Genomic DNA, 22,654 nt, shown 5'->3' with positions numbered 1-22,654 from the left:
TCCTTATCTCAGTAGTCCGAGAGAGGCAATTCACAAAAACAGCGCATCAGACTGGGCGGACGAAATGGAGCATCGATCCAGTCAAGAATAACCATTCCTTTTTCTCGAACTCGCCTTAAAAGTTCTCCACCTTTCTTCTAGCCGCCATGTCCAAACCTCTTTCTAAGACCGGCCTTCCAATCTATATTCAGTAACCACCACTGACCCTTCGTCTCGACACGACAGGGATCAGAAAAAAAGATCTTCTTCGTTCTTCTTCCTTTATTTGTGCGAAATTTTGTTCGGCGAGAACTTTGATTTAGCCCTCAAAGAGGGACCATACTTCATTAACACGAGCGGTATAGGCGCCATCAGGAGGGCAAGGAAACCGAGAAGAGAGGACGCCCATTGGGTACCGAGACGCTCATACATTTGGACCGCGAAAAGGGGGCTATAAAGACAATCCTAGTCAGTAATTGTTTGAACGTTTGGAAAAGATGAACGATGGGTTAAAAATGGGACTTACAATCCGGCACCGAAAAGAGATCGAACGACAGCTGAAAAAGGAGTTTGTGGTTAGAGAAATGCGATTACTATTTACGAATCACAGAGGGGACTTACTGGCAGAGGCGAGAGCAGAAGCCGCAGACCAGAGATACACATCAATAATATAGTTAAACAGACTGACAAACATGCCCAGTACACCGACACCAATCAAACCACCAGCCAAGACGGGACTGATCCAGTGGATGGAAGAGTAACTCGTCCAGCCAAACCAGAACATGGCGATGACCAAGGAAACGCCAGAGATGACGCAAAGCTCGAGACGTTTTTCGGGCTTTGGGGGGTTGGGAGCAACTTCCTTGGCGTGGCGCAGGAATCGGGGTTCGATAACGGTGAGGAAACTGTGAGGATAGTCCTGATTAGCGGATGGGTCGAGAAAGAGAGAGAGAAGGGGGAGATACGTACAAGAGAACGGAAAGGCAACCACCGAGGAAGAAACCCAAGAACGCAAGTCCTTCCTCACCGGTGTTGAATCCGTGGTTCTCTACAAACTATGAATGGAGCGTGAAATCAGCTTGGGAAGTCTTACTGTTGGTTTAAAGTAAAGACACTTACGACAAAGGGATAAGCTTCGAATAGGAGGTAGACTACGCCATACACGAAACTCATGTACAGAGTAACGGCTTGAAGCATGGGTTCAAGAGCAAGAATGATGAACGGCTTGCATAGGATATCGTTCAACCTCGCCTTGAGGGAATGATCTTGCCTCTCCACTAATATCCCACGTAAGAAAAAGAGAAGAGAAGGAGCACAAGGGGAGAAAGACTTACAAGGCGCATACCATCGTTCTTCCTGTGTATCCTTCCTGAGCCTCTTGGCCTTTTGAGCGAGGATTTTGGGCGCATAAGTCTCAGGCACAAAGAGGACAATGATGGCGAGACAGACACCGGCAAAGATGGTAAGAATCCAATACACCCATCGCCAGTTTGTTCCGGAAACCTGGATGAAACCGGAGACGATCGGACCGATAGAAGGACCGACGAAAGGAGCTAGGGCAAAGAGACTCATCGCTCGTCCTCGGTTGTCTCCGTCCCAGATATCAGCGAGAAGGGCACCAGAGTTTGTCAATGGCGCAGCCGCAAAAGTGCCACCCAAAAATCTAAAGACCAAGATGGATGCAGTGTTCTTACTAAGCGCACAGCCGACCTGGAAACATGTGTAAACAAAGAAAGTACCGATGAACACTGGTCGTCGGCCGTACGATTCGGAGAGAGGACCCCAAAGGATGGGGCCGACACAATAACCGGCGACAAAGAGGGAGATGGTAAGGACAGCGACTTCCTGGCCGAAACCAAAGTAAGCCATCATATCTTTGACGATACCGGATGGCGATGACGAGGCGAATGTAGAGTTGAGAACGAGAAGACCAGCGATAGTGGTGAGGCACCATCGATATCCAACACCCCAGTTCTAGCGCTATCGTTAGCAGCCGTCAAATACATACAAGAGGGATGAATGACTCACCTTTGGATTGATACTTTCTCCAGGCTCGAAAGACACGGCCCATGGATCAGGCCCCTTCAGTTCTCTTTCCAAATCTCTTTCCTCTTCCTCTTCCCTACTTCTGACCGCTCTCAGACCTCGTTCAGCATCTGTACCGGAAGGAGCAACACCACCAAAGGGACTGACAGCCGGAGGTGATGACATTTTCCTAGCAAGAGGGACCATACCCAAACCCTCAGTGGTTCGACCGCCAGAGGCCGTAAGAATGTGAGCTGCATGTTTGGTCCCGGAAGCAGTACGAGAAAGTTTGCGAGTCGCCGTCAGAGGAGAAGGGTGTTCAGCCTTTTCATTCGCTTCTTCTTGACCCTCCTTTGTCAAGCCCAAGTCTTTGGCAGCAAGTGTGGCAAACTCTGGACCGCTTTTACCACCCGTCGTACCCGCCTGGTGATCCTTCTCGTTGATATCGTACCCTCCCTCATGGCCTGATACAGACTTGACACCCGCCGCATGAGCAGCATGCGCACCGTTCATGCTACTGAGGGTAGGAGTGGGGCTTTCGTCAGAACCCGCAATAGCAGCAGGTGCGCCGGTCGTACCGTGACCGCCTTCGCCAAACTGACCAGCACCTTCATTATTCTCGCCTGTGGCGCTTGCAACGTGACCAAAGGGGTTGGCATTGTCTGGCATGTCAGCGGCAGCGGCAGCGGCACTAGGGGCGGTGACGGGAGCAGAGTACGTGTGCTCGAGATTTGGCGGGAGTGAGGGAGGCGCACGGCCTGCACTCCACTGCCCGTCCTCTGAATTTGACAGATCGGCGGTCTGCTGAGGATCTGAGGAAGTGGTGGGGGGAGTAGTCGAGTGAGCTGGGTGCAGGCCTATCTCTGGCCCGAGGTCCAGCGGGTTTGATGCCATCGTCTCAAAATTTGTTGAGCGTCGTGGATCGGGACAATGACGTTGTGGAACTGGTGCAGTGATGTCAATATCTGCTCTTTGTGAGGACAAGCTGCGAAGAGGGGAAGGGAGGCAAGAGTGTGGCAAGATGAGCCGGTGGGTTTATAGGGATGGAAAGCGTATTCGTTGGTGAGTCAGCCAAAAAATAATGGGCAGCGAGTATTCTATTGGGGTTTGCGGAAATGTTTTATCGGTGGCCGAGACGAGTGCATAGAAGCGCCCACAACAAATGCCTATTAATAATCCAGGGGAACAATCTCGGCAAGCGGCACGACTCGCTTGTCACCGAACACAACACTCCTCCCCACGTCCCACTGCCATTCGCCGTATCTTCATCGTCACCGCTCTTTCCCTCGCCTTGCCCTCCCATGCTTACTCAGACGATGCAAGGTGGTGTAGCACACACGCTGATCTGACTATGAGAAAAAGGAATGGTTTATGCAAGCAACGGCTTCAACGGCCTGGGCCGATAAATTTTGTAGATCCTCCTCCTCCCTCGGTCATCTGCGTTATGACGTTTTTGAAATTGATCATCTTCTCCAATCTCACTGGCGGATTTTCATGGTCTGGATCCATTCTTCCGGTCGCGGCTGACGGAAAATACCAAACAAATGCCATCGATATCTCCTCGTCGGTGCCCGAGCGGGGGGCGGCGGAATAGTTAATAAATAAATAAGAATTCATGTGCGTGATTGCTTTCACATATGCAGACACCACCACCCTTTCACATCTTTTATCTGCGTTCTTGACACAATACGCAGCGCAGTATGCATAAATGCATAAAAGGATGTACGGAAGTCCAGGACGGATGTGCAGATGTAGGGGTGTTCCGTTAGTACTAATAAATGTGCTATGCTTTGGGTTTTCACCCTTGCATAGGTTGTAAATAAATGAAAAGGTGAAGGATGAGATGATGCTGCGACTTGCGATTTTAGTTTCAAAAGTGGATAAAAATATCCATGCGCTGATGAAAGCTCGGCTGTCCTTTGAGCTTCCATTCAGGCTCAACTCTTGAATCGTTACGTAGCTTTCAGAAGTTTTTTTGCTCATGTATAGACACCAATTTTGGAGTGCGGCGCGATGCTGAGTAAGCGCCACGATTCTTCTGTGATCGATGTCCGGTATTGATGATCGTGGGCAATCAGCAAAGGTATCGCTGTTGAACATACGCAACAACCGAATCAAGACCGTGGAAATGATTACCCACCAGAAAAGACACCAACAACGCACGACGCAACAAGATACATGGAAAACGCGCATCTAACCTTATTAACTGCAAGCACTCCTGCGGACCAGTCACAGCTTTTCCTCATCCTCCACCTTTTGATACTTTTTCCCCTTTCTCTGCCCCAACCCGTTCCACTTCCATTTTTTCATCCTCTCCTTTCCTCCGCCGTAAAAGTACACCCCCGCACCGACAGGAAGGATGACAAACGCCGCAAAGAAGATAAAGTACTTGCCCGGCGATGAGATGGTCGCGTAGGCCTCTTCATCATCTCCATTGTCGTTGTCCATTTCCGCCTCTGAAGAGGAAGGAAGGTCCAAGTCCTCCGCGGGGACGACGCCATCCTGGACTTCATCTTCCTTTGTCGACGTCTCCTCGGGTTTGTCGATGATATCCGTGCCTTCCGGTTGATCCGGGTCGACCTGTTAAGAAAACAAAGAGAAACAGAAGAATAAAGGACGGGGGAAGGAGGATAAATGGGGGAAAGAGAAAATGCATAGCTTCAGAATCTGTTTCTTTTCGGAATGGATGAAAAAAGCTGTTTAAAGCTCGATGCGGAAAGGTACCTGGTTGCCTTGCTCGTCCACCTCATGCTCAATAGGAAGCTGCAAATGCCAAAGTGTCAGCAAGGTCGAAAAAGGGGAAGAGGGGGGAAACAAAAGATGGATGGACTGACCTCTCCAGAAGCGGCAATGGTAATAGGTTCAACGGGCTTGTCACCTCGAGAGGTCTTGACGTTTTCCATAGCATAAACAACGTCCATACCCTCAAGAACATGACCAAAGACAACCTATCAGAAAATCAAAAGTCAGAACACAGTTCAAATTTCCCGCCAAATGGGGCTTGTTTGATGGAAAGACTAACGTGTCGGTTATCGAGCCAAGCTGTCTTGACAGTGCAAATGAAGAACTGGCTTCCGTTGGTGTCACGGCCAGCGTTGGCCATGGCTTAATTTATTTTGTTAGTAATGAAGGCGTAAGTGGGTAAAAGACGGATAAATTCACAGAGAACACCGGGACCGGTGTGCTTCAACTTGAAGTTCTCGTCAGGGAACTATACCCAAATCGTCAGCCTCCAGCCCATTTCCAGCCAAGATAGTCAGATCATAGTTTACCTTGCTACCGTAAATGGACTTGCCGCCAGTACCATCGCCCTTGGTAAAGTCACCACCCTGGATCCTAATTCACCATTTCCCATTAATAACCCCTCCTTCCGCAGCAAAAATGTCACAAAAAAATGGACTTACATAAAGTTCTTGATAATTCGGTGGAAAGAAGAGCCCTCATAGCCGTAACCAAGGTCCTCCCCATCAGAGTTCTTACCAGTAGCAAGCGCACGGAAGTTCTCGGCAGTCTTGGGCACAGTCCTGCCGGGGCGGAAATGTTATGATTAGAATGTGATCCGCAATCAAGAAGGGAAGGGATGGAGGACGTACTTGCCGTAAAGACCCATGACGATTCGACCGAGGGGCTTACCACCATGTTCAATGTCAAAGTAGACCTACATCCACGATTTCCCCTTTGTCAGTACACCTTATCCCACTCTCTAGACATTACACAGCCCCCGGAGCAAGAGATCGGGATGGGAACACACCTTGTTGGTGATGACAGGGCCCTTGGCGGCGTCAACGCCCGGGGAGAGGACGAAGCATATGGCCACGAAGAGGGCGACAAGGAGGGAGAGGAATGATTTGGAGGCCATGGTGGTTGGGATGGGGTGAGAGGTGTTCATCCGAGCCTTCTTAGTAGTAGTAGTAGTCGTCGTGCGTCGTCGCCAACAACACGTGGAGCATGACGTGGAATTATCACAGCAAGCCTGGAAAGAAACGCGTCGCGTCGCGTAAACCATCATGCAGTTATTAAAGAGCAATGTTTAAATCCTGACTTGCCCGCGAATCCGTCTCTTCTCTTCCCCATCTGGTGTTAGTATACAGAAATATCACACAATGGACGACGCCGACCCTATCAATACCTTCTTCCCCGACGCCACTGAATCCACACTCCCCACCATCCTCTACACCACTCTCTCCCTCACCTCCTCTGCCTCGGCCGCTGACATTCGTAAATCTTACCGCCGACTTGCCCTCCAATTCCATCCAGACAAACATTCCGCTAAACCCGAATCTGAGCGGGAAAAGCTTTCCAAGCAGTTTCAGAGGGTTGGATTTGCGTATGCTGTGTTGAGTGATGAAGGCAGGAGGAAGAGGTACGATGAAACTGGCAGGACTGATGAGAGGTTTGCGGGTGCAGAGGAGATGGGATGGGACGCGTATTTCGAGGGCTTGTACAAGAGAGTGGACAGGAAGATACTTGATGAAGACAAGGAAAAGTATCAAGGTGAGTTATTTGGCAGGTGAATACAATGGACAGAATATTGACGCGTCGTAGGATCTGACGAGGAGAAGGACGACATCATCTCAGCTTACAACTCCACTTCTGGCTCTCTTCCCGATATCCTTTCTTACATCCCTCACTCTTCACACACAGATGAATCCCGATTTATCACGCTTATCAACTCACTTATCGCTGATGGTGAACTCGAATCGACCCCTAAATGGAAAAAGACATCCACCGACGAAAAAGCGCGTGCGAAACGTGCGAAAGCAGGGGAAAAGGCAGCAAAGGAAGCTGAAGAGGCTGCTAAAGAGTTGGGTGTCTGGGACGAGTTCTATGGGTCAGGAAAGAAGGGAAAGAGACAGGGCGATAAGAATAAAGAGGAGGAAGGAGGGGAAGCAACGTTGCAAGCGTTAATTTTGAAGAGACAAAGGGAGAGGGGAAATGCCTTTGATGCGATGGAAGAGAAATACAGAAAGCTTGAAGAGGAATCAAGAGCAAAGAAGAAGGCCAAGAAGGGAAAGGGGAAGAAGGAAGAGACGGACGAGATACCTGTAAGTTGATACCCTCCAGCATTAGAAGCTTGCTAATTCTGGCCCAGGAGATTAGCGATGCCGATTTCGAAGCTCTCCAAGCCAAGATGTTCGGTACGAAAGACTCTGGAGACAGTAACAAGGCCCAAAAGAAATCGAAAAAGTCCAAGACCTAGATGTCTGCGCTCTCATATTTTTATTTTTATTTTGTTGTAATGTAATATTATATGCATCCTATACACATACATACAAAGTAAATGCCAAAAGACGATTACATTAGTACACCTGGCGGTCGTTGAGCCTCCAATCCTTGAGCGGTCCCCACCATGACCATCCAGAACCTTGTCCGCGTAAGGCTTCCCCTCCTCCTTCATGATCCCCGTCTTCGTTGCCTGCTTTCCCTTTCCCTTTTTTCCCCTTTCGCCGTTTACCTTCGTTCGAACTCGAATTAGTTACTATATCCTCCCACTCCCCATCCGTCTCCCCCCCACCTTCTCTCCCAGACTGTTCTCTTCTGTTTCTATCTCTTCCAACTTGAGATGATGAACCCAACAACCTATCTTCATTCAACATCTCACCTGCCCTTTTCAGTCTCCTCGCACTCTCCTCATGCTCTCTTATCCCAAATTTTCCTAATCCCCAGCCCACATCATCTCCACCAGCTATCGCCGCCCCCATCCTCGCTGCTCTTTCTCTTGAACTTGCCTCTCCCCTATCCCTCTCACCTGACCTATGATGATGGCCTTCAGCGAACACCCTCTCTCTCCTCTCGGCACGCTCGAGAGCAGCTTTCTTTGCTGCTTCCTGGTGCGCTCTTCGTAATCGGCGAAGATACACCACAAGCCAGGTGGTAGGGTAGGAGAATAATTGACCAACTGTTTGCGGCGGGTGCAAGGAAGGTGTTGCAGAGGTGGAAGATGTTTCAGAGTTGGTTGACTGCATGTTTCGCGCACCTCCGCCAGAGGAGGATGATGCCGGGTCGCCAGCTTCGGGTTGTGAGAATTCGACGTGAGGGTCGGGAGAGTTGCTGCTTCCGTTATTGCTATTCGAGCCGTTGCTGTTATTTGCGCCAGGTAATGGCGGGACAGGCGGGATGGGGGAAGTTCTTCCATCATGTCGGCGTCTTCCTCCTTCTCCAAGATCATCTAGCTCCATAGCTCCTTCTTCTGCAAGCCCTTCATCCGCCATAGACCTTCTCGTCTGCCTTCTCGTTAACGTTCCAGCACCGCGAGATGTCCTGAGGATAGAAGTAACGCCCGAAGTAAATCCATCTGCTAGACCTGCAAACGAATTTGTGCGTTTCCTCGCATCTAAACCTCCCAACGCATCCCGTTCTCGTGCAGCAGCGGCTCGAGCACGCGCGGCGGCTTTCGCTTGTTTACGCTTCTTCTTTTCTGCTTTTGCCATGATATCTTCTACTTCCCCGATACCCATACCACTGCCTACCCACCACCACCATCCTAACCAGATTTGCCAGAGGATAGCGGCGAAAAGTAGATGTTGTAGCCATTCTATGCCATCCTCTGCCACTGCCACAAAGTTGAATGTCGTTGATATAGTTGCCAGGAAGAGAGAACCGACACCAAAGGCAGCCGTACCTCCATCGAACCTCCATGCTCGACGGCGATTGACAAAGAAACCCCAGATGGCGAGAGAGATGGTAAAAATGAGGAGGAGTGTAGAGTTAAATACGTTGCGTATGGCGTCAGAAATGTCTAATACTGTCTGAGAGTTGGTGAGGGCGGCAAATGTTAAGGCGGATGAGACGAGAGCTAGAGGACCTGCAGGGAGAATTAGAAGTGATAGGAATATAACCGGGATATATCATACCGAGTACAAAGATGATCAGACGAGCTTCTGTTCGTGAAGGATACAGAAGAGTCAGGAATTGGATATGAGTTATCTGAGTCCGCGTCAATATTGGTATCTGGTGGAGGAAGGTCCACATACATTGCTCAGTCCCGCATTCAATGCCTGCAATAGACACCATGCCGCATTCTGTCCATTTGACCATGTTTCTGGCGGCACGTTTACCGCGACATAATCAAGAGAGTAAGGCCACATATCCGCTTGAGATGTACAGTGGACAAGAATGATGACGAGTTTGATGATTACGCTGATCAAGACGGTGACAATGGAGGATAGCTGGAGAAAGTAATTGAGAGGTGCGAGAGGGTAGTGGTATTGAGTTGTAACTGTTGAGAATCAGCTTGAATTCCCGACTTCTATGCAATTTTGCACGCACATAGTAGATGTATCAACAAAACACAGAGTAGAGTCCCTGTGATCCCATTGACAACGAGCTGTATTGGCAATGTGTAAGCCAGGACTGGTTGATACTCGAGGTATGGATCTTCGGACAAGATCCCGTCCATAGTCCCTGCATCCATGATTGCGATGGGGCTCGTACTATGGCCTGCTGTGTCCTATAGGAATATTCCGGTGAGCATGCTGATGTGGGCGTTGAGAATATGTGATGAGTTGTTTTGAGCTTGTGAAATGTTGTTTTCACCGACGAAAACAGATACTTGACTGCTCCGGCGCGCTTCCCGACAATCACTTCCCGCATCTCTTCTTCTTCGTCTGTTTCATTTCTTTCTTTACTTTTCCATCAGCTTGTGTATCCGTTTACTCATCGTTTCACCACCTATCCAGCAAAAGCCGAGCTGTTCGCAACTTATCTGCAACATACGCACTATAGCCATCCATAACAGGTGAATATACATACAGAGTCCGAAGCACCCATACTACAACGAGACATCCGAGTTTATCATGTCAGGTCAGGGTCAGAACTTCTCCGAGGAAGAACGACAGGCAGCAGTGAGTTATTACAGAGAAGATATCGGAGATATTTAACGGATAGCTGACCACTTGCAATCCTTTGCATTGTACAATAGTGGGCAGCAGTAAGTCACTTCACCTTCCCTCAAAGACTGTAACTGACCATCAGTAGTATTACGCTCAACAAGGATATACTCCTGAGCAGATTACTGCAGCATTAGGCGGCTCTAGCGGCGCTGGGTCTTCCTCTTCTTATGCCGAGTACAGCGTTGGGCCTTACCCTTCTTCCTCTTATGCTCCAACCGCGGCGGCAACCACTGGACCTTACCCTGCGGCTCCTAGCAGCTATCAACAAACCTTGTATGATTCTGATATTTTGCAGCAATCCTCCGTGTATACACCTGAAGGAGCTGCAGAGGCGTCCAAACATGTTCCCAAGAAGCAAGGCAAGAGAGCCACCGTCATCAGAAAGGGGAATGGCAAGGTGTGGGAGGACCCGACACTGGTGGAATGGGATCCTAGTGAGTCGATTTTTTTTTAAATGTAGAACGTATAGGAAATTAAGCTAATGAATTTCAGAGTGGTTCAGATTGTTCGTTGGGGACGTGAGTAATGATGTGAACGAAAGGACGTTGGATGAGGCATTTGCCAAGTACCCGAGCTACTGCAAATGTAAGGTCGTAAGAGACCGATTAAGTCTCAAGGTAAAGGCCGTTCGTGTCATAGGTCTATACATAAACTGATTCGTTATCAGGCAAAGTACGCTTTCATCGCTTTCAAAGACCCAGAAGATTTCCTCAAGGCTTGGAAAGAGATGGATGGTACGTTAAGCTTCTGTACGTTGACATCGTACTAACAGGCTCCACCAAAATAGGCAAGTATGTCGGTAACAGGCCAATCCGGCTCTCCAAGATCAAGGATGACAAATATGGATCTATTAAGACCGTTGAGATTAGCGGAAAGAAGGTGGGTTTTCGCTACGGTTATGAAGGACTGATGTGCTGATATGGGTGGACAGGCCCGAGCACTCGAGAAGATTCGCAAAAATCACGGTAAGCCATTGAACGGCCGACCGGTACCATTCTAGGTGGACCTTTGCAGCTACGAGAGATAGGCGTTTGTTGTTACAGATAGAATGAGGTCGGCGCAATTGGTCATCTTCATGTGCTGCATTCGTTAATCAGAGTGGGACAAGTTTGACGAATGAAATTTTGTTTTCGTATGCACATTATCATGCACATATGCATTGTGCCATATACCTTTGTGGGTGGGAGTTGGATGTCATCCATGATGCGGCCAACCGGAGAACTGGGAGAACAATAATAATATTCAGCAGTGGCGCTAACCTTTAAATACCCTTTGTTGTTCTTGTACCACTGCCTCCTACTGTATCTTGTTTTCGTTTACCGCTCAAACATCTATCCTCGCGCCCCCGATCCCACACCACCTTTCCCATGTCCAACGACGACCCTTTTGCCTTCCGCCGTAATCGTCTCCTAGCCCTGGGTCATCCCGGCGATACCCGGAGCACCAGTGAGATTCTCAATGAGCACCGAGAGAATCGTGCTCAGGCTGCGTTTGAGGCTAGCAGTAACTTTGAAAGCTCATCTGCAGGTGCGAGAAGACCAACAGTGATTTCAGTGTCAAGTTCCAGTTCGGATTCTATACCGGGCGTTGGTTCCGCCACTGGGGGTCGTAATTCTCGGCCTTCAGCAGCTGGCTTGGGCTGGAGGGCTGGGTCCAGCAGAGCCGCAAGTGATGGAGTGCAGCATAGCAGACGTTCTGGACCGAGCGGAAGGACAGTAGATGATGAGGAAAATGAGATTATATACGCAGGAGGAAGTGTACAGGGTGATGATGGACGAGGTAAGTTGTATTCAGCACATTTTGATGCGCCATTGTTGTTCTTCAATTTGCTCATACACGCACTTGCAATCGTCCTACATTCTCTCTTCTCCGCACTCTGCCACAAATTCCATTAGCAGCTGGAGGCTGGAGATCAAGTAGTTCTAGAGGGCGAAATCGACAGCATTCGCCTCGGCCGCCAAACTACGATATTATCCGTGCGTCCCTCCATCTTCGTGAGACCGTTTGCTGATCTCAGTTTCCTGACATTTTCATTCCACTACACAGAGCTCAACGCTGCATTAGACGCCCAGGCCCGAGATCGCCAACGTGAGCGGCCCCATCGTCGCCCCTTCTTCTCCCCCTCTCCTCCACCCCCAGAACCTGCTCCTCCATCAGACCCACAAGCTGAACCACGCCGAATACGACTAGGCGGCGCTCTCTTTCAAGCTGGTGGAGCTCGTCGACAATATCTTCCTTCTATACCAAGCCAGCCTCCTCAAAACCATCTAGCTGCAGAGATGAACCCTCGAGAACTTCTTCGGGAATTGTTCCCTGCCAATATGCGGCACATGTTCTTTGTGCAAGCTGCCTTGGGAAACCAAATCCTTGCAGGGGATGCAGGACCTGCTAGACGTGAAGAAGATTTGGAGGAGATCTTGAAGAATGTACCGGTCCCTACATATGATCCTCCTATGTCAGGTTTCGTGCGAAATTTTGACATGGAGATGGCCCAGCCAAACGAGGCTATCGTCATCGACGACAATGGAAGAGTCGTTCCTAGTAAAAAAAGGAGAAAACCCCAACCTCACCTTGTCTGCGCAAATTGCGAAAGTGCTCTGCTAGTATCCGAATCTTATCGTTCTCCTACCGACAGGGTGTACGCTCTGCGGTGCGGTCATTTAATTGACCAAAGATGTCTCCATGATCTTATCACACCACGCACGCCGCATGAGCTTGCGAGCGTAGACAGACATCCCGACACGCTGGATGAGCCCCCCACTAAAAAGAGAAAAAGCGGAAGAAAGCCGAAAAAGGTGGAGAAGATACCGGACGAGTACAAATGGACTTGTCCAGTGGAAGGATGCGGACAGAAGCATACGAGCAAGGAATTAGGAGGTGCTTGGATGAATGTAGAAGGAGAAGGGGCTATATCAGTGTTTGCATAGGAGAAGATTCCTTCAGGTGGCGGGCACTGTTGTTGCGAGATTGCATTGGGTAGCATGTTCTTCATATTGTACGTTTAGGGTATCCCGGTTCTTGCTCATTGAAGCCGGACCACGGGAATAGATGCATCTAATATGCAATTATAGCTTATACTAATGATCATTTGGAAGGAAAAGCTGGAGGTCTGTGCGCGTTCTCTCCTTCAAAAGGATTAGAGGGGGGCCCGAGCGCACGGTGAGTCAACCGTCACTGACGTGAATGTCTTTCATCCTCGCCCATTTAATCACGTTCACATTCTCTTGTTCTCTTCTTCTCTGCAATCCTCTCTTCACAGATATATTCCCAACCTTAGACTGGATGGTCAAAGATGGTTGACAATACGCACGACACTATCGAAGCGTCAGTACTATTGACATAGTATCAGGAAGAGTAGAACGCTGATAGCCGGGATAGGTTTCCTCTCCGCAATTACTTATTCATGTGAGTGGCAAGTATTCTGCTTCCATTCTCCTCTTGCGTCTTCATCACCGCTTCTTAGCTGGTTCTGCACATGATTGGCGAAGCGCAACCTTTTTTCCTCGACAAGGGACTGATTGACTTTCCCGTAGTGAACGAGAAGGTCAACCAGAGGAAGACAACTCTGTAACCAACAGATTGAAAAGGCTTGAGGATCAATACAAGGAAAGCGGAACAAGGCGATCTGTTGAGGCTATCATGGTGGTCACAGTTGGTAATTCGATTAGTCCATCTAGGGCCTTGTTAAATCTTCCCGTACAGGTCCACGGGTTCGCTCATGTACTTGTCCTGCAGGTTGCTAATGCTTTTTACAAGCTGTAGGTGATCATTATGTCCAGTGACCTGCAAGTTGGTTGACAACAGATAAGTCCTGGCGGCTACCTTGACCCCTCCGAGTCAGACGCAGAAGGCCTCATCACTCGTCTCAATGAGCAGCTTGGTGTACCCGTAACCACACTCAAAGGGAAGGACGAGGATGACCTCCCGCGTACTGTCTGGCTTGCTCCTGAAGGAGGAAGGGATTGGGAAGTGAGAGACTGTTTAAGTGTCTGGTACAGGCCGCACTTTGACACCTTTTTAGTGAGTACTTCGTTAGATTTTGTATCAGTGACAACGGTCGGCAATGAATGACGACATACTATTTACCTTTCCAGTACCCGTATGCCCCGGCCCATGTATCTTATCCTAAGGAGTGTAAAAAGCTTTACCTCGTCAATCTTCCACCTAACAGTATGCTTACAACCTAACATACATACAAAAGTGTTAGCTCATCTATCTATTGTAGAAACCTTTGCTGTTCCAGCCAATATGAAGCTTCACGCCATTCCTATTTTTGAATTTTACGACAATGCGGCCCGTTACGGTCCTCAATTCGCTGGTATTCCATACATTCTCAGCAAGTAAGTGTCATATGTGGAGTAACCCTGCCTATCAAACATCAGACCATCAAAGTGGATTGACACAGTAGCGGTAATCAAGCCGATCTAGGAGCTGACATGGAGTCATCTTATAGGTTTGTTATGTCTCAACCCGAGGTTTGCGAGGAAGACGAGCGCAAAGTCTACAAAGCTGTGGTTCCAAGCACTCTTTGATGAAATGAAAAAGTGACGGATTAAGTAGCCTCTTGACGCTTGACGTCAAGTACTGCCGAGGCACAAGTAGTCGACAATGGCTAGCTCCCGTCATCCCTCAGTCTCCTCTCGGCGCCGTTCTTAGTTGTCATTCAGTATACGTATTCATTTTTAAGACCGTGTGAAGTCCAGGCCGATGTGTTTTTGTGTTCCAAATTTGTATGTATAAGCCTATTCACGGACTTCTTTTTGTGAGAGATATTTCACAGCGAAACCAAGAGTACGAACTGAGAAAATTTTCGTTGCGCAAGGCCAAACATCCCCTCACCTCGCCGTCCTCAAGGGTTTCTCTTCTTGCGTTGTAATTAATTAATGTCCTTTCTGACGATATTCTTCTCCTTGTTTCCCGTTCGTCATGATTCTCCGCAGCCTGTTTTGTTCATCATTTGTTCCCTACTTGCCGCTGTGCTAAAATTAAGGAGGATCGACCGCCGGCGGAGCATCTCGGCAAATTAGGAGGTTAGTCACGTTAAACCCTGAATTATTCTGCGTCACTCGGATTTTTCTCCCGCTCCCTATGCCGACGTCTCCTCCTCCTCCTTGTCTCCAGAAGATTCTTTTCCAACGACATTTTTGGTGGAGTCCTATTATGAAGTAAATCCTATGAGCAAACTTGGCCTTTGTTCAGCTACGTCCATTACGCCATGACGTCGGCCTTCCTACGACACAGCAATATTTTTTCTTTTCGATTACCTCCCTCCTATATAAGGCCCCACTCACCTTGGAATGTCTGACCCACATCTTCACAACCTACTGACTCTATAGACAACCTACTCTTCGAATAATTCATCATGAGAACCTCAACATCGCTGATCGCCCTGGGCGCCGCTGCTTCTGTCGCCACAGCTCAAAGCGTATCTATTCCCGACTTGACTTCTTCAGCACTCCGCCTGTAAGTCTTGGTGGCGATAGCTGGGTTTCAAAAAATGGTCGCTGACTCGAATGTCTAGCTTATCTTCAAATTGTCGGACCGCTGTGAAGGAGCTTATCTCTCCTGACTCTCCTACAGGGCAATGTCTCAACACCACTGCCGCTGAGTCTGGTAAGTCATCGATCCCTTTAAAAAAAGAAGTTCCCGGAAAGTTCCCGCTTTTGCTGACTGACGCATCTTCAGTCCTTAACAGTAACGGTTCCATTGTCCCTAGCGTCGAAAACTGGCTCGACAGCATTTGCACTTCCAATCCCTGCTCTAATTCTACCCTTCAAAACGCCACTCAGACTATTCTTTCTCAATGCTCTACCGACTTGCAAAAGTTTGGTCTGACCAATGAGACTGTCCAGATCATTGTTCAGTCTTATCCTTTGGCTCGGGAAGTTGTCTGCTTGAAGACGTAAGTCTTTTGTCATAAAAGGCAAATGGCGGTTTGCTGATTTGAGCCATAGTACCGATCCATTCACCGGTAATTCTTCTTCCGACAACTCTGGTTCCGGTGGTTCCGGTGGTGCCGCCAGCAGTGCCAGCAGCTGGGCTAGCTCTGACTGGAACAGTGCCGCTCCCACATCTAGCATGTGGTATGACGCCGGTACTGACTCCAGTCCTTCTCCCACATATGCCCAAGAGTCTGCCTACAGACTAATTCGCCGACAGGATCAGGGTTCTGATGCTTCTGCCACTTCTGACATCGCCTCCTGGACCAGCTCAGCTGCTTCTCCCAGCAGCACCGCATCTGGCTCTGATAACTCCAGTTCCAACTCGACCGAAGGCACTTACTGTGTCACCTCTCTCCTTGATGAGCTGTCTTCATATCTCGGTACAGAATTGAGCCTGCGGGAAATTGCTACCATTGCTCTCGGTGGTAATGCCACGGCTATCCAGGACCTTGAATCTATCCCTCCTACTGCTCTCTGCAACGAGTGTATCTTCGGTGCTCTTTCTCTTATTGAGACCCAGTATCCCGACGTAGGCACTTCCGTCTGGATCGGTAACTCCACTCTCAACCAGTTCCTTGACACTACCTGCAACTCTACCGGCCTCGTAGTCTCTCAGAGTAAGTTGGACTTGACACGCCTGCATTACAATAAATACTGATATCCCATTTAGACGGCACTCTGCCCGAGAACGTAACCGCTTCTGCCTACAATTCTTCCTTCCCTTACTCTTTCGTCAATGGCACTTCTACCTACCTTCCCACCTCTACCGCTTCTACCGTCCCTATCCAGTCCATCATTCCCCACCGTAACGTGACCATTGGTCACCACACTATTGGTTTCGGTAACGACACTTCTCCTAGCGCCACCTCTTCCGTCGTGTCCACTTCTGGTTCTCCTGTCAGCAGTCTTACTTCTACTGCTGCCGCTGTTACTTCCGCGGCTGCTTCTGCTGGCTCTGCTGCGACCTCTGCGGCTTCCAACCCCGCTGCAATCAAGGCCCGATGGATGGGTCAGCAGTAGATGAGTGCGGCGTCGTGTGTATCGAGATTCGAAATTTGGATGAGATTTAGACGAAAATTACACACGATCATTTGGTTATCAACATCATTTAGTATCGTTAGCCAGTTATAAATTATTCAGTATCATTAGCCAGTTATAAAAAATAAATGCCTCGGACATCTGTAGCTATTAGTAAATTGTTGCGAGCGCCATGCACAAATGTATTATTGACCTCATATTTGTTTGTTCTTTTCAAATGAGATCTGCGCAATTCTTCTTTTCGGCACATGCTTATTGTTACCTCAGTTTCCGCAAGCTTTGTGATTCAAATCGGGGGCAGCGCTACCATCTGTTTTGCAAGATAGAATAATATTGCTCCCCTGGGGAATAAAGCAGCAAAAGGATATAGATAGCTCGACCTTTTGAGAGCACTGGGCACACCACATTAGTCAATCCTCATCTTGACGTTCCTCAACATTAAACCTCGATTAAACTGGTCTTAACTGGTTCAGAAGATGATTCTTCCACCTATCATCGCAGCCTCGCTCCCACCACCTCCAGGTCCCCATGCCGTAGGCTACACTTTCCTCGTCCACCCACCTCTCTCTCCTTTTTCTCATTCATCTCCCACACTGAAATCTACAGGCAAGCCTGCATTTCAAATCGAAGAGATCGGGTATTGCTTGTTCTATCCCGGTTTGCCTGAGGGTAAGAGAGGTAAAGAATGGGTAAGCTGGGTACCCGATCCGTTTTGGGGGGTGATAAGGGGGTACGAGAGATTTCTGGGTGGCAAAGGTGGGGTGTCATGGCTCGTTAAACCACTGGGATACATTGCTGGAAGGCTTCAGGTGTGTTGTACAAGTTCCCCAGTACTCTCTATCCATCGCTGATTATGGTTCATAAAATAGATGCCTCTACATCCTCGAGCACCTCTCAAGCCAACAGACAAACCATATCCCCTTCTCATCTTCTCTCACGGTCTCGCAGGTACCCGCCACACTTACAGCCAATACTGCGCTGCTCTCGCTTCAGAAGGTTACGTTGTGCTTGCTGTAGAGCACAGGGATGGAAGTGGTCCGGCCGTGGTTCTGCCACCAGAGGGCGAAAGCAAGGAGTCGAGAGTGTTGTATTATACCGGCGTAAATGATATCAGGTGAGTGTTTGTTGAAACGAAATGGCGATAAGCTCACGCATTGAGTACGGTAGCTGGGCAGAGGGCGAAGAGCATCCTGTAACACATGCTAGGACATTACAGCTCGACATACGGACAAGAGAGGTGTACGAGGCGTACCACTCGTTTAAGCGTCTTCTCTCTCATGAAGGCGACTTGAGCATCAAGATCGAAGGGCTGGAGGGCGGTGAGCGGCAGAACTGGATTGACAGCTTGAAGGGCAAGGTCGATGTTGATGACCTAAGGCTTACAGGCCATTCTTTTGGTGGTGGCACTATTGTATGTCTCTATAGTATCATCATTTGAAAGCCAAATACTAAACCATTCATCCTAGCTTCATCTGCTTCAATCTCCCCCGCCGTCCACTCTTCTCCCTTCCCTCCCAGCTAAACAAGCTATATCCCTTGATCCATGGCTCGAACCTCTCCCAGCACCGTCAGACATCCTCCAAACCCCACTTCCCTCGTCTCTTCCGCCGACTCTGGTGATCAATTCCGCCGGCTTTACAGAATGGCCTGAGCATTGGGAGAAACTAGTGGAGATAATGAAGGGAAAGGGTATCTTGATAACCATGATTGGAATCGGACGTGAGTTGGTTCATAGGGGTGCCAAGATTAATTCAAAAGACTGACACGATGATATAGACCAAGCGTTCTCTGACTTTCCTCTTCTCAGTCCAAGAGGTTATTCTCACGCCCACTCCATGATTCTCAAAGTCCACGAACTATCTACGGCTTTTCTGAACAAAAAGCTTTTGAGCGGAGCTGCCCTCGCTGGGAAGACACCAGACAAAGGTGATTATGAGAAAGATGAAGATGGTGTGAAGATTAAAGGAAAAGCTGCTATGAAAGACGGGGACGTCCTATTGCATTTTGCTGACAGAGAATAGAGTGAGATATATTTGTAGATATTATATTATATAGAGTGTAGATAGTGTTGCATTCCTATATTTGTATGCCAACGTATACTGTCCGACCCTCTTCTACATACACTTTTCTCGTCATTCATTCATTCTTCTCTCCTCTCATCTGCCACCATCTCTTGCCAACCCTTCAACAGCACCGGGTCCCTTTTTCCAAAACAATCTTGGCCTAAATCTCGTTGGCCTCATCTTCAGCTCTTCTTTTACGGGATCCCTTTGCTGCATTGCATGCCCATGCCCATGTCCATGTTCATGAGGAGGCGGCCCATCCATCCTCCCATGACCTCCTGGCCCACCACCGAACCCGCCTCGTCCTCTGACCCCTATCGCACTACCTCCTCTCCCACCAGCAACCCCAATGGCATTGACACCGGTTAAAGGTACAGGTCTAGGTGGTCCCCTCGGTCCACCTGCAGGAACAGCTCCAAATTGTCCCGGAGGGCCCTGAGGTCGTCCAAAGCCTCCTCCGGGGTGGTGAGGTGGATAACCTCCCTGCATCCCTCCTCTCATCCCTGCACCCCTTAGGGGCCCTCCACCTCTCATAGGCGCACGTCCCAAACCCCCAACACCTTCGTGCGTAAACTCGAATTCTCCATCATCACGCTTGATAACCTTGAGATTCAACTTTTGTCTCCCGTTGGTCCATGCGTGCTCTTCCTCTTGTACGAGCGCAAGCAACTTGTCGTCGGCGATAAACTCAATGGTGAGCGCTGAGCCGGTATCTTCAGGCCATTGGACGTTATCGATACGTTGAGCGGCGGCGAGTGCCTCCTCGACAGAAGGGTAGACGGCGAACGCGTGGTCCTTGACGCCAGAGAGCCAAAGACCGGGGTATTCGTCGCTGGCAAAAGGCGCGCGAGCAGGAGGGAGAGTAGGCGGGCTGGATTCGGGAGCAGTGGAGAAAAGATATTCGTGCAAGGCAGAGTGCATGAAAGGTCGTTTGAGATTGGAGATGAAGAGGGTGGATGTGGGTGGATGGATGGCATGGGAAAAGGCTATTGCGGCCCCATCAGTTGTACGAGACTTTTTGGCGGGTGGAGCAGGAGCAGGAGAAGGAGAAAGGGGGCGTTTCTTGTCTGCAGGACTTTGAGGAGATGGAGGAACAATTTGCAGGTCCTCCTGGACATTTGCATCTTTTTCAACAGGAGCTGATGGTTCAGGCTTGGTTTCTGACTGAGCATCAAACTTGCGTTCCGCCTTTTCTTCCTTTTGCTCCTCGTTTTTCTCCTCCCCTACCGGTAAAGGTGAAAGACTCCTGGGCGGTGGAGTAGGCGTGAGAGGCAAGGCATCTTTTCCTTCTTCTTTTGATACTTCTTTGGCAACCTCTTCGTCCAAAGCTTTAGGCTGCGTCTCCACCATATCAGCGTCATCCTTGACCTCGGTAGCTTGCTTCTCCAACGCTTCCGGGTAGCCGTCCACCATCACAGATCCGACACCTTTATCCGATGTCGGGAGTGGAGGCGTTGATGGAGCCAAGGGTGTCGATGGGTCTTGGGCAAGGGGAGGGGTCTGAGGACGAGAAGTTGACGGTTCGGCAACAACATCAGGAGCAGCGACAGTGGGAACGGGCGGGGTGGAAGGGCGGGAACCCGGGACTTCTTCAGCTTGCGCGGTAGCGTGCTCTGAAGAAGGTGGGTTCGCCTCAGCATCCAATGCACCTTGCAACCTCTCAGCAAGCTACGGCAATTCATCATAAGTAATCAGATTTCTCGACGATTCGAAGCGACCAACGACTCACATCTTTCTTGAGACCTTTGGTATCGAGGCCACGTTTTGAAAGCTCTTCTTTCAGCTCTGCTACCTTGAGCGTTTTCACGTTTATTTCCGTGTCCGACATGGGGAAAGAGGGGGACGGACGGTGGAAGTGGGGAAGAGAGAATGGAAAAGGCGGAGTGAGAGGAATGTTTTTGCGGGTGTTCTTTGAGACACGAATGATGCCTCCACCGCGGATCTATGGGAATGAACTCTCAATAGCGGGATCAAATATGGCAGTCAGAGAAAATTGTGGCGTCACTACTTTTTGAACTTAAGCCGGGTGAGTCACTTTTGACGTCATTTTCGTCCGAAATCTTCACCGGGAACAGGAGTCCGCACTCATAAGACCATTTTAATTACCAGCTACTAACGACGCCACATGTTCAAAGACGGCGTACGGCGTACGCACATATATATACAATATATATATATATATTGGCGGCTTCCATGAATGGCCAGCATCATTTATCATCTTAATCAGACCGGAACTACATTTTAGGATGCCTTCAGACCCGCCCCCTCCTTATCAGCCAGCCGATGCGTCTGGCAAATCCAATCTCCAGGCCACAGCACCGCAAGTTGCTACTCAGTCTGCATCTGCAGGCAGAAACCCAATGCAGCGTTCCCCCACCAATATATCCGAGATCAGCAATACTTCAAGTGAAGGAACTGGTATTGATTTAAATGATGAGCTGAGGGATATGGATGACGAGCAGAGAGATTTGCCGTCCGGCTGGGTTAGGTGTTTTGATCCCAAGTAAGCTAAAAGCGGAACGAATAGCTCCTCGCCTCTCAACGCGGAAATTATACTGATTCTCGATGGAACATCAGCCAAAAGCACCATTTCTACGTGGATGAAGCAACCAAGCGTTCAACTTGGGTTCACCCATACGACGATCCCGAGTTCTTACGTACTCTTCCGAAAGATCATCCCGCCCACCCGGATTCCAAAGAAGCCCGTGCAGTCCGCAAGCAGTCAGAGGACGAAGAGCTCTCCAAGCAGAAGAGAAAAGAAGTTAAGAGTGTCAAGGGTGATAGCAAGGCCAAGGGCACTGTAGGCACAAGTGCGGAGAAAGAGGGGACTGACGGCGAGAGGAACTGGTTCCAGAGAAAGAAGGATAAGATGATTGGAACGAAGGAAGAGCGAGAAAAGGCCAAGGCAGAAAAGAGGCGGTTGAAGGAGGAGCAGAAAAAGAGAATCCAGGCAAGTCGGTCGTCATGCGAAAGAGAACATTTTGTTGATGACATCCACAGGCACAAGAAGAAGAATACCGCAAGAGACGTCAAGAGTTGATCAACAAACAGCTGAATGATCCTACAATTCGTAATCTTCAATATATGAACAACCAAAAACCAATATATACTGACGGGTATGGTGTAGGCTCTAGGTATGCGTCTGACCCCTATATGTACTCTGCCCCTGCTTCGCCATTCATGCGCGGCGGCCTCTATTCAAGCCCCTATGGGTTTGGTAAGTCCTTTACCAGCTTGTAAAAATTATCACAGCTGAAGGTATTGGGATCTAGGATATGGCGGTGGATACGGCAGGCGCGGCTACGGCTACGGCTACGGTGGAGGTCTAGGTGGTATGGGCATGGGTATGCCGTTGATGATGGGTGGAGGTGCCGGTTTGCTGGGTGGTATGCTTATGGCGAACTCCCTTGACGGTGGTGCGTATCTCTAATCCTTTATCATCCCATTGTTAGTTGTTGACAACCGCTGGTCTGAACACAGGGTACGGCGGTGGATACGGTGGTGGAGACATGGGCGGAGGAGGCGACATGGGTGGAGGCGACATGGGCGGTGGTGGTGGTTTTTAAGATGGAGTCGTGTAAGAAGTTGTATTTGCCAGACAATAGTAGTTGGAGCAATATCTGTCAGACAGTATGGATAAGCCAGCAGAGTAGTGATTATGCAGCTGCAGTATGTAGAAAAGATTGTAAAGTTAATAAGGACACGAAATGAACTG

The 22,654-nt window shown here is 49.2% G+C and overlaps 11 protein-coding genes across 13 annotated transcripts in view; 7 read left to right on the top strand and 4 right to left on the bottom strand.

The window, feature by feature from the left end:
• Positions 1-3,130, bottom strand: part of CNG01070 (polyamine transport-related protein, putative) — a 3,228-nt gene extending 98 nt beyond the window's left edge. Inside the window, exons 1-7 of the mRNA XM_571866.2 lie at positions 2,008-3,130; positions 1,314-1,953; positions 1,099-1,256; positions 949-1,034; positions 601-884; positions 506-536; positions 1-430 (exon numbers count right to left, since the gene is read on the bottom strand). The exon at positions 1-430 is cut by the window's left edge and continues 98 nt beyond it. Coding sequence (XP_571866.1) covers positions 262-430; positions 506-536; positions 601-884; positions 949-1,034; positions 1,099-1,256; positions 1,314-1,953; positions 2,008-2,898 — 2,259 coding nt within the window. The 5' untranslated portion in view covers positions 2,899-3,130 and the 3' untranslated portion in view covers positions 1-261. The remainder of the gene's footprint in view (positions 431-505; positions 537-600; positions 885-948; positions 1,035-1,098; positions 1,257-1,313; positions 1,954-2,007) is intronic.
• Positions 3,131-4,146: 1,016 nt separating this feature from the next.
• Positions 4,147-5,873, bottom strand: CNG01060 (cyclophilin, putative). Of its 2 annotated transcripts, XM_024658603.1 has the most exons (9): positions 5,756-5,873; positions 5,598-5,662; positions 5,409-5,528; positions 5,277-5,340; positions 5,167-5,215; positions 5,027-5,109; positions 4,839-4,952; positions 4,729-4,767; positions 4,147-4,584 (listed from the first exon to the last, which is right to left on the bottom strand). In XM_024658603.1, the coding sequence occupies exons 1-9, from the start codon at positions 5,861-5,863 to the stop codon at positions 4,234-4,236; spliced, it is 993 nt and encodes a 330-aa protein (XP_024514527.1). In that variant the 5' UTR covers positions 5,864-5,873; the 3' UTR covers positions 4,147-4,233. The 2 variants fall into 2 exon arrangements, with proteins under 2 accessions (XP_024514527.1, XP_571865.2); XM_571865.2 differs by having other exon boundaries at positions 4,147-4,767.
• A 195-nt stretch (positions 5,874-6,068) lies between these two features.
• CNG01050 (hypothetical protein) lies at positions 6,069-7,270 on the top strand. The gene is made up of 3 exons (XM_571864.2): positions 6,069-6,498; positions 6,550-7,049; positions 7,097-7,270. The coding sequence occupies exons 1-3, from the start codon at positions 6,108-6,110 to the stop codon at positions 7,202-7,204; spliced, it is 999 nt and encodes a 332-aa protein (XP_571864.1). The 5' UTR covers positions 6,069-6,107; the 3' UTR covers positions 7,205-7,270.
• Positions 7,262-9,516, bottom strand: CNG01040 (expressed protein). The gene is made up of 4 exons (XM_571863.1): positions 9,274-9,516; positions 8,979-9,223; positions 8,859-8,931; positions 7,262-8,809 (listed from the first exon to the last, which is right to left on the bottom strand). Exons 1-4 carry the CDS (start codon positions 9,416-9,418, stop codon positions 7,305-7,307), a joined length of 1,968 nt encoding a protein of 655 aa, XP_571863.1. The 5' UTR covers positions 9,419-9,516; the 3' UTR covers positions 7,262-7,304.
• Positions 9,517-9,602: 86 nt separating this feature from the next.
• CNG01030 (hypothetical protein) lies at positions 9,603-11,048 on the top strand. The gene is made up of 7 exons (XM_024658602.1): positions 9,603-9,848; positions 9,926-9,934; positions 9,982-10,330; positions 10,389-10,513; positions 10,564-10,630; positions 10,684-10,775; positions 10,828-11,048. Exons 1-7 carry the CDS (start codon positions 9,801-9,803, stop codon positions 10,894-10,896), a joined length of 759 nt encoding a protein of 252 aa, XP_024514526.1. The 5' UTR covers positions 9,603-9,800; the 3' UTR covers positions 10,897-11,048.
• A 146-nt stretch (positions 11,049-11,194) lies between these two features.
• CNG01020 (hypothetical protein) lies at positions 11,195-12,962 on the top strand. Of its 2 annotated transcripts, none has more exons than XM_571859.1 (3): positions 11,195-11,675; positions 11,795-11,872; positions 11,943-12,962. In XM_571859.1, exons 1-3 carry the CDS (start codon positions 11,264-11,266, stop codon positions 12,821-12,823), a joined length of 1,371 nt encoding a protein of 456 aa, XP_571859.1. In that variant the 5' UTR covers positions 11,195-11,263; the 3' UTR covers positions 12,824-12,962. The 2 variants fall into 2 exon arrangements, with proteins under 2 accessions (XP_571859.1, XP_571858.1); XM_571858.1 differs by having other exon boundaries at positions 11,792-11,872.
• Positions 12,963-13,038: 76 nt separating this feature from the next.
• On the top strand, positions 13,039-14,601 carry CNG01010 (hypothetical protein). Its single transcript, XM_024657507.1, has 8 exons — positions 13,039-13,220; positions 13,275-13,301; positions 13,430-13,547; positions 13,599-13,654; positions 13,706-13,916; positions 13,991-14,066; positions 14,122-14,236; positions 14,350-14,601. The coding sequence occupies exons 1-8, from the start codon at positions 13,189-13,191 to the stop codon at positions 14,426-14,428; spliced, it is 714 nt and encodes a 237-aa protein (XP_024513199.1). The 5' UTR covers positions 13,039-13,188; the 3' UTR covers positions 14,429-14,601.
• Positions 14,602-15,060: 459 nt separating this feature from the next.
• On the top strand, positions 15,061-17,069 carry CNG01000 (hypothetical protein). The gene is made up of 5 exons (XM_571851.2): positions 15,061-15,359; positions 15,418-15,509; positions 15,582-15,798; positions 15,851-16,455; positions 16,509-17,069. The coding sequence occupies exons 1-5, from the start codon at positions 15,259-15,261 to the stop codon at positions 16,856-16,858; spliced, it is 1,365 nt and encodes a 454-aa protein (XP_571851.1). The 5' UTR covers positions 15,061-15,258; the 3' UTR covers positions 16,859-17,069.
• Positions 17,070-17,113: 44 nt separating this feature from the next.
• Positions 17,114-18,980, top strand: CNG00990 (platelet-activating factor acetylhydrolase 2, cytoplasmic, putative). Its single transcript, XM_024657506.1, has 5 exons — positions 17,114-17,685; positions 17,746-17,990; positions 18,044-18,287; positions 18,343-18,595; positions 18,653-18,980. The coding sequence occupies exons 1-5, from the start codon at positions 17,353-17,355 to the stop codon at positions 18,895-18,897; spliced, it is 1,320 nt and encodes a 439-aa protein (XP_024513198.1). The 5' UTR covers positions 17,114-17,352; the 3' UTR covers positions 18,898-18,980.
• CNG00980 (hypothetical protein) lies at positions 18,820-20,850 on the bottom strand. The gene is made up of 2 exons (XM_571843.2): positions 20,669-20,850; positions 18,820-20,607 (listed from the first exon to the last, which is right to left on the bottom strand). The coding sequence occupies exons 1-2, from the start codon at positions 20,765-20,767 to the stop codon at positions 19,033-19,035; spliced, it is 1,674 nt and encodes a 557-aa protein (XP_571843.1). The 5' UTR covers positions 20,768-20,850; the 3' UTR covers positions 18,820-19,032.
• Positions 20,851-21,076: 226 nt separating this feature from the next.
• CNG00970 (hypothetical protein) lies at positions 21,077-22,644 on the top strand. Its single transcript, XM_024657505.1, has 6 exons — positions 21,077-21,442; positions 21,517-21,889; positions 21,940-22,009; positions 22,067-22,156; positions 22,212-22,355; positions 22,420-22,644. The coding sequence occupies exons 1-6, from the start codon at positions 21,186-21,188 to the stop codon at positions 22,503-22,505; spliced, it is 1,020 nt and encodes a 339-aa protein (XP_024513196.1). The 5' UTR covers positions 21,077-21,185; the 3' UTR covers positions 22,506-22,644.
• The last annotated feature ends 10 nt before the right edge of the window (positions 22,645-22,654 follow it).

Source organism: Cryptococcus neoformans, assembly GCF_000091045.1.
Source record: "Cryptococcus neoformans var. neoformans JEC21 chromosome 7 sequence".
Taxonomy (NCBI): Eukaryota; Fungi; Basidiomycota; class Tremellomycetes; order Tremellales; family Cryptococcaceae; genus Cryptococcus; species Cryptococcus deneoformans.
This window is presented reverse-complemented; position numbering and strand designations above follow the sequence as displayed.

Bases quoted from the DNA above. Each gene is read 5' to 3' on its own strand.
- CNG01060 (XM_024658603.1), bottom strand. From the start codon at position 5,863: ATGGCCTCCAAATCATTCCTCTCCCTCCTTGTCGCCCTCTTCGTGGCC. The intron at 5,529-5,597 runs GTACGTCCTCCA...CCGCCCCGGCAG, and splicing joins GTCATGGGTCTTTACGGCAA to GACTGTGCCCAAGACTGCCG. The intron at 4,768-4,838 runs GTCAGTCCATCC...TGGCATTTGCAG, and splicing joins CCATTGCCGCTTCTGGAGAG to CTTCCTATTGAGCATGAGGT.
- CNG01050 (XM_571864.2), top strand. From the start codon at position 6,108: ATGGACGACGCCGACCCTATCAATACCTTCTTCCCCGACGCCACTGAA. The intron at 6,499-6,549 runs GTGAGTTATTTG...GACGCGTCGTAG, and splicing joins AGACAAGGAAAAGTATCAAG to GATCTGACGAGGAGAAGGAC. The intron at 7,050-7,096 runs GTAAGTTGATAC...ATTCTGGCCCAG, and splicing joins AAGAGACGGACGAGATACCT to GAGATTAGCGATGCCGATTT.
- CNG01040 (XM_571863.1), bottom strand. From the start codon at position 9,418: ATGGATGCAGGGACTATGGACGGGATCTTGTCCGAAGATCCATACCTC. The intron at 8,932-8,978 runs GTATGTGGACCT...ACGCGGACTCAG, and splicing joins TGAATGCGGGACTGAGCAAT to ATAACTCATATCCAATTCCT. The intron at 8,810-8,858 runs GTATGATATATC...TTCTCCCTGCAG, and splicing joins TCTGATCATCTTTGTACTCG to GTCCTCTAGCTCTCGTCTCA.
- CNG01030 (XM_024658602.1), top strand. From the start codon at position 9,801: ATGTCAGGTCAGGGTCAGAACTTCTCCGAGGAAGAACGACAGGCAGCA. The intron at 10,514-10,563 runs GTAAAGGCCGTT...ATTCGTTATCAG, and splicing joins GAGACCGATTAAGTCTCAAG to GCAAAGTACGCTTTCATCGC. The intron at 10,776-10,827 runs GTGGGTTTTCGC...ATGGGTGGACAG, and splicing joins TTGAGATTAGCGGAAAGAAG to GCCCGAGCACTCGAGAAGAT.
- CNG01020 (XM_571858.1), top strand. From the start codon at position 11,264: ATGTCCAACGACGACCCTTTTGCCTTCCGCCGTAATCGTCTCCTAGCC. The intron at 11,676-11,791 runs GTAAGTTGTATT...AAATTCCATTAG, and splicing joins ACAGGGTGATGATGGACGAG to CAGCTGGAGGCTGGAGATCA. The intron at 11,873-11,942 runs GTGCGTCCCTCC...TCCACTACACAG, and splicing joins GCCAAACTACGATATTATCC to AGCTCAACGCTGCATTAGAC.
- CNG01010 (XM_024657507.1), top strand. From the start codon at position 13,189: ATGGTTGACAATACGCACGACACTATCGAAGC. The intron at 13,917-13,990 runs GTGAGTACTTCG...TTACCTTTCCAG, and splicing joins CGCACTTTGACACCTTTTTA to TACCCGTATGCCCCGGCCCA. The intron at 14,237-14,349 runs GTAAGTGTCATA...GTCATCTTATAG, and splicing joins ATTCCATACATTCTCAGCAA to GTTTGTTATGTCTCAACCCG.
- CNG01000 (XM_571851.2), top strand. From the start codon at position 15,259: ATGAGAACCTCAACATCGCTGATCGCCCTGGGCGCCGCTGCTTCTGTC. The intron at 15,510-15,581 runs GTAAGTCATCGA...ACGCATCTTCAG, and splicing joins CACCACTGCCGCTGAGTCTG to TCCTTAACAGTAACGGTTCC. The intron at 15,799-15,850 runs GTAAGTCTTTTG...TTTGAGCCATAG, and splicing joins GAAGTTGTCTGCTTGAAGAC to TACCGATCCATTCACCGGTA.
- CNG00990 (XM_024657506.1), top strand. From the start codon at position 17,353: ATGATTCTTCCACCTATCATCGCAGCCTCGCTCCCACCACCTCCAGGT. The intron at 17,991-18,043 runs GTGAGTGTTTGT...TGAGTACGGTAG, and splicing joins ACCGGCGTAAATGATATCAG to CTGGGCAGAGGGCGAAGAGC. The intron at 18,596-18,652 runs GTGAGTTGGTTC...ACGATGATATAG, and splicing joins AACCATGATTGGAATCGGAC to ACCAAGCGTTCTCTGACTTT.
- CNG00980 (XM_571843.2), bottom strand. From the start codon at position 20,767: ATGTCGGACACGGAAATAAACGTGAAAACGCTCAAGGTAGCAGAGCTG. The intron at 20,608-20,668 runs GTGAGTCGTTGG...GAATTGCCGTAG, and splicing joins CCAAAGGTCTCAAGAAAGAT to CTTGCTGAGAGGTTGCAAGG.
- CNG00970 (XM_024657505.1), top strand. From the start codon at position 21,186: ATGCCTTCAGACCCGCCCCCTCCTTATCAGCCAGCCGATGCGTCTGGC. The intron at 21,443-21,516 runs GTAAGCTAAAAG...ATGGAACATCAG, and splicing joins GTTAGGTGTTTTGATCCCAA to CCAAAAGCACCATTTCTACG. The intron at 21,890-21,939 runs GCAAGTCGGTCG...TGACATCCACAG, and splicing joins AGCAGAAAAAGAGAATCCAG to GCACAAGAAGAAGAATACCG.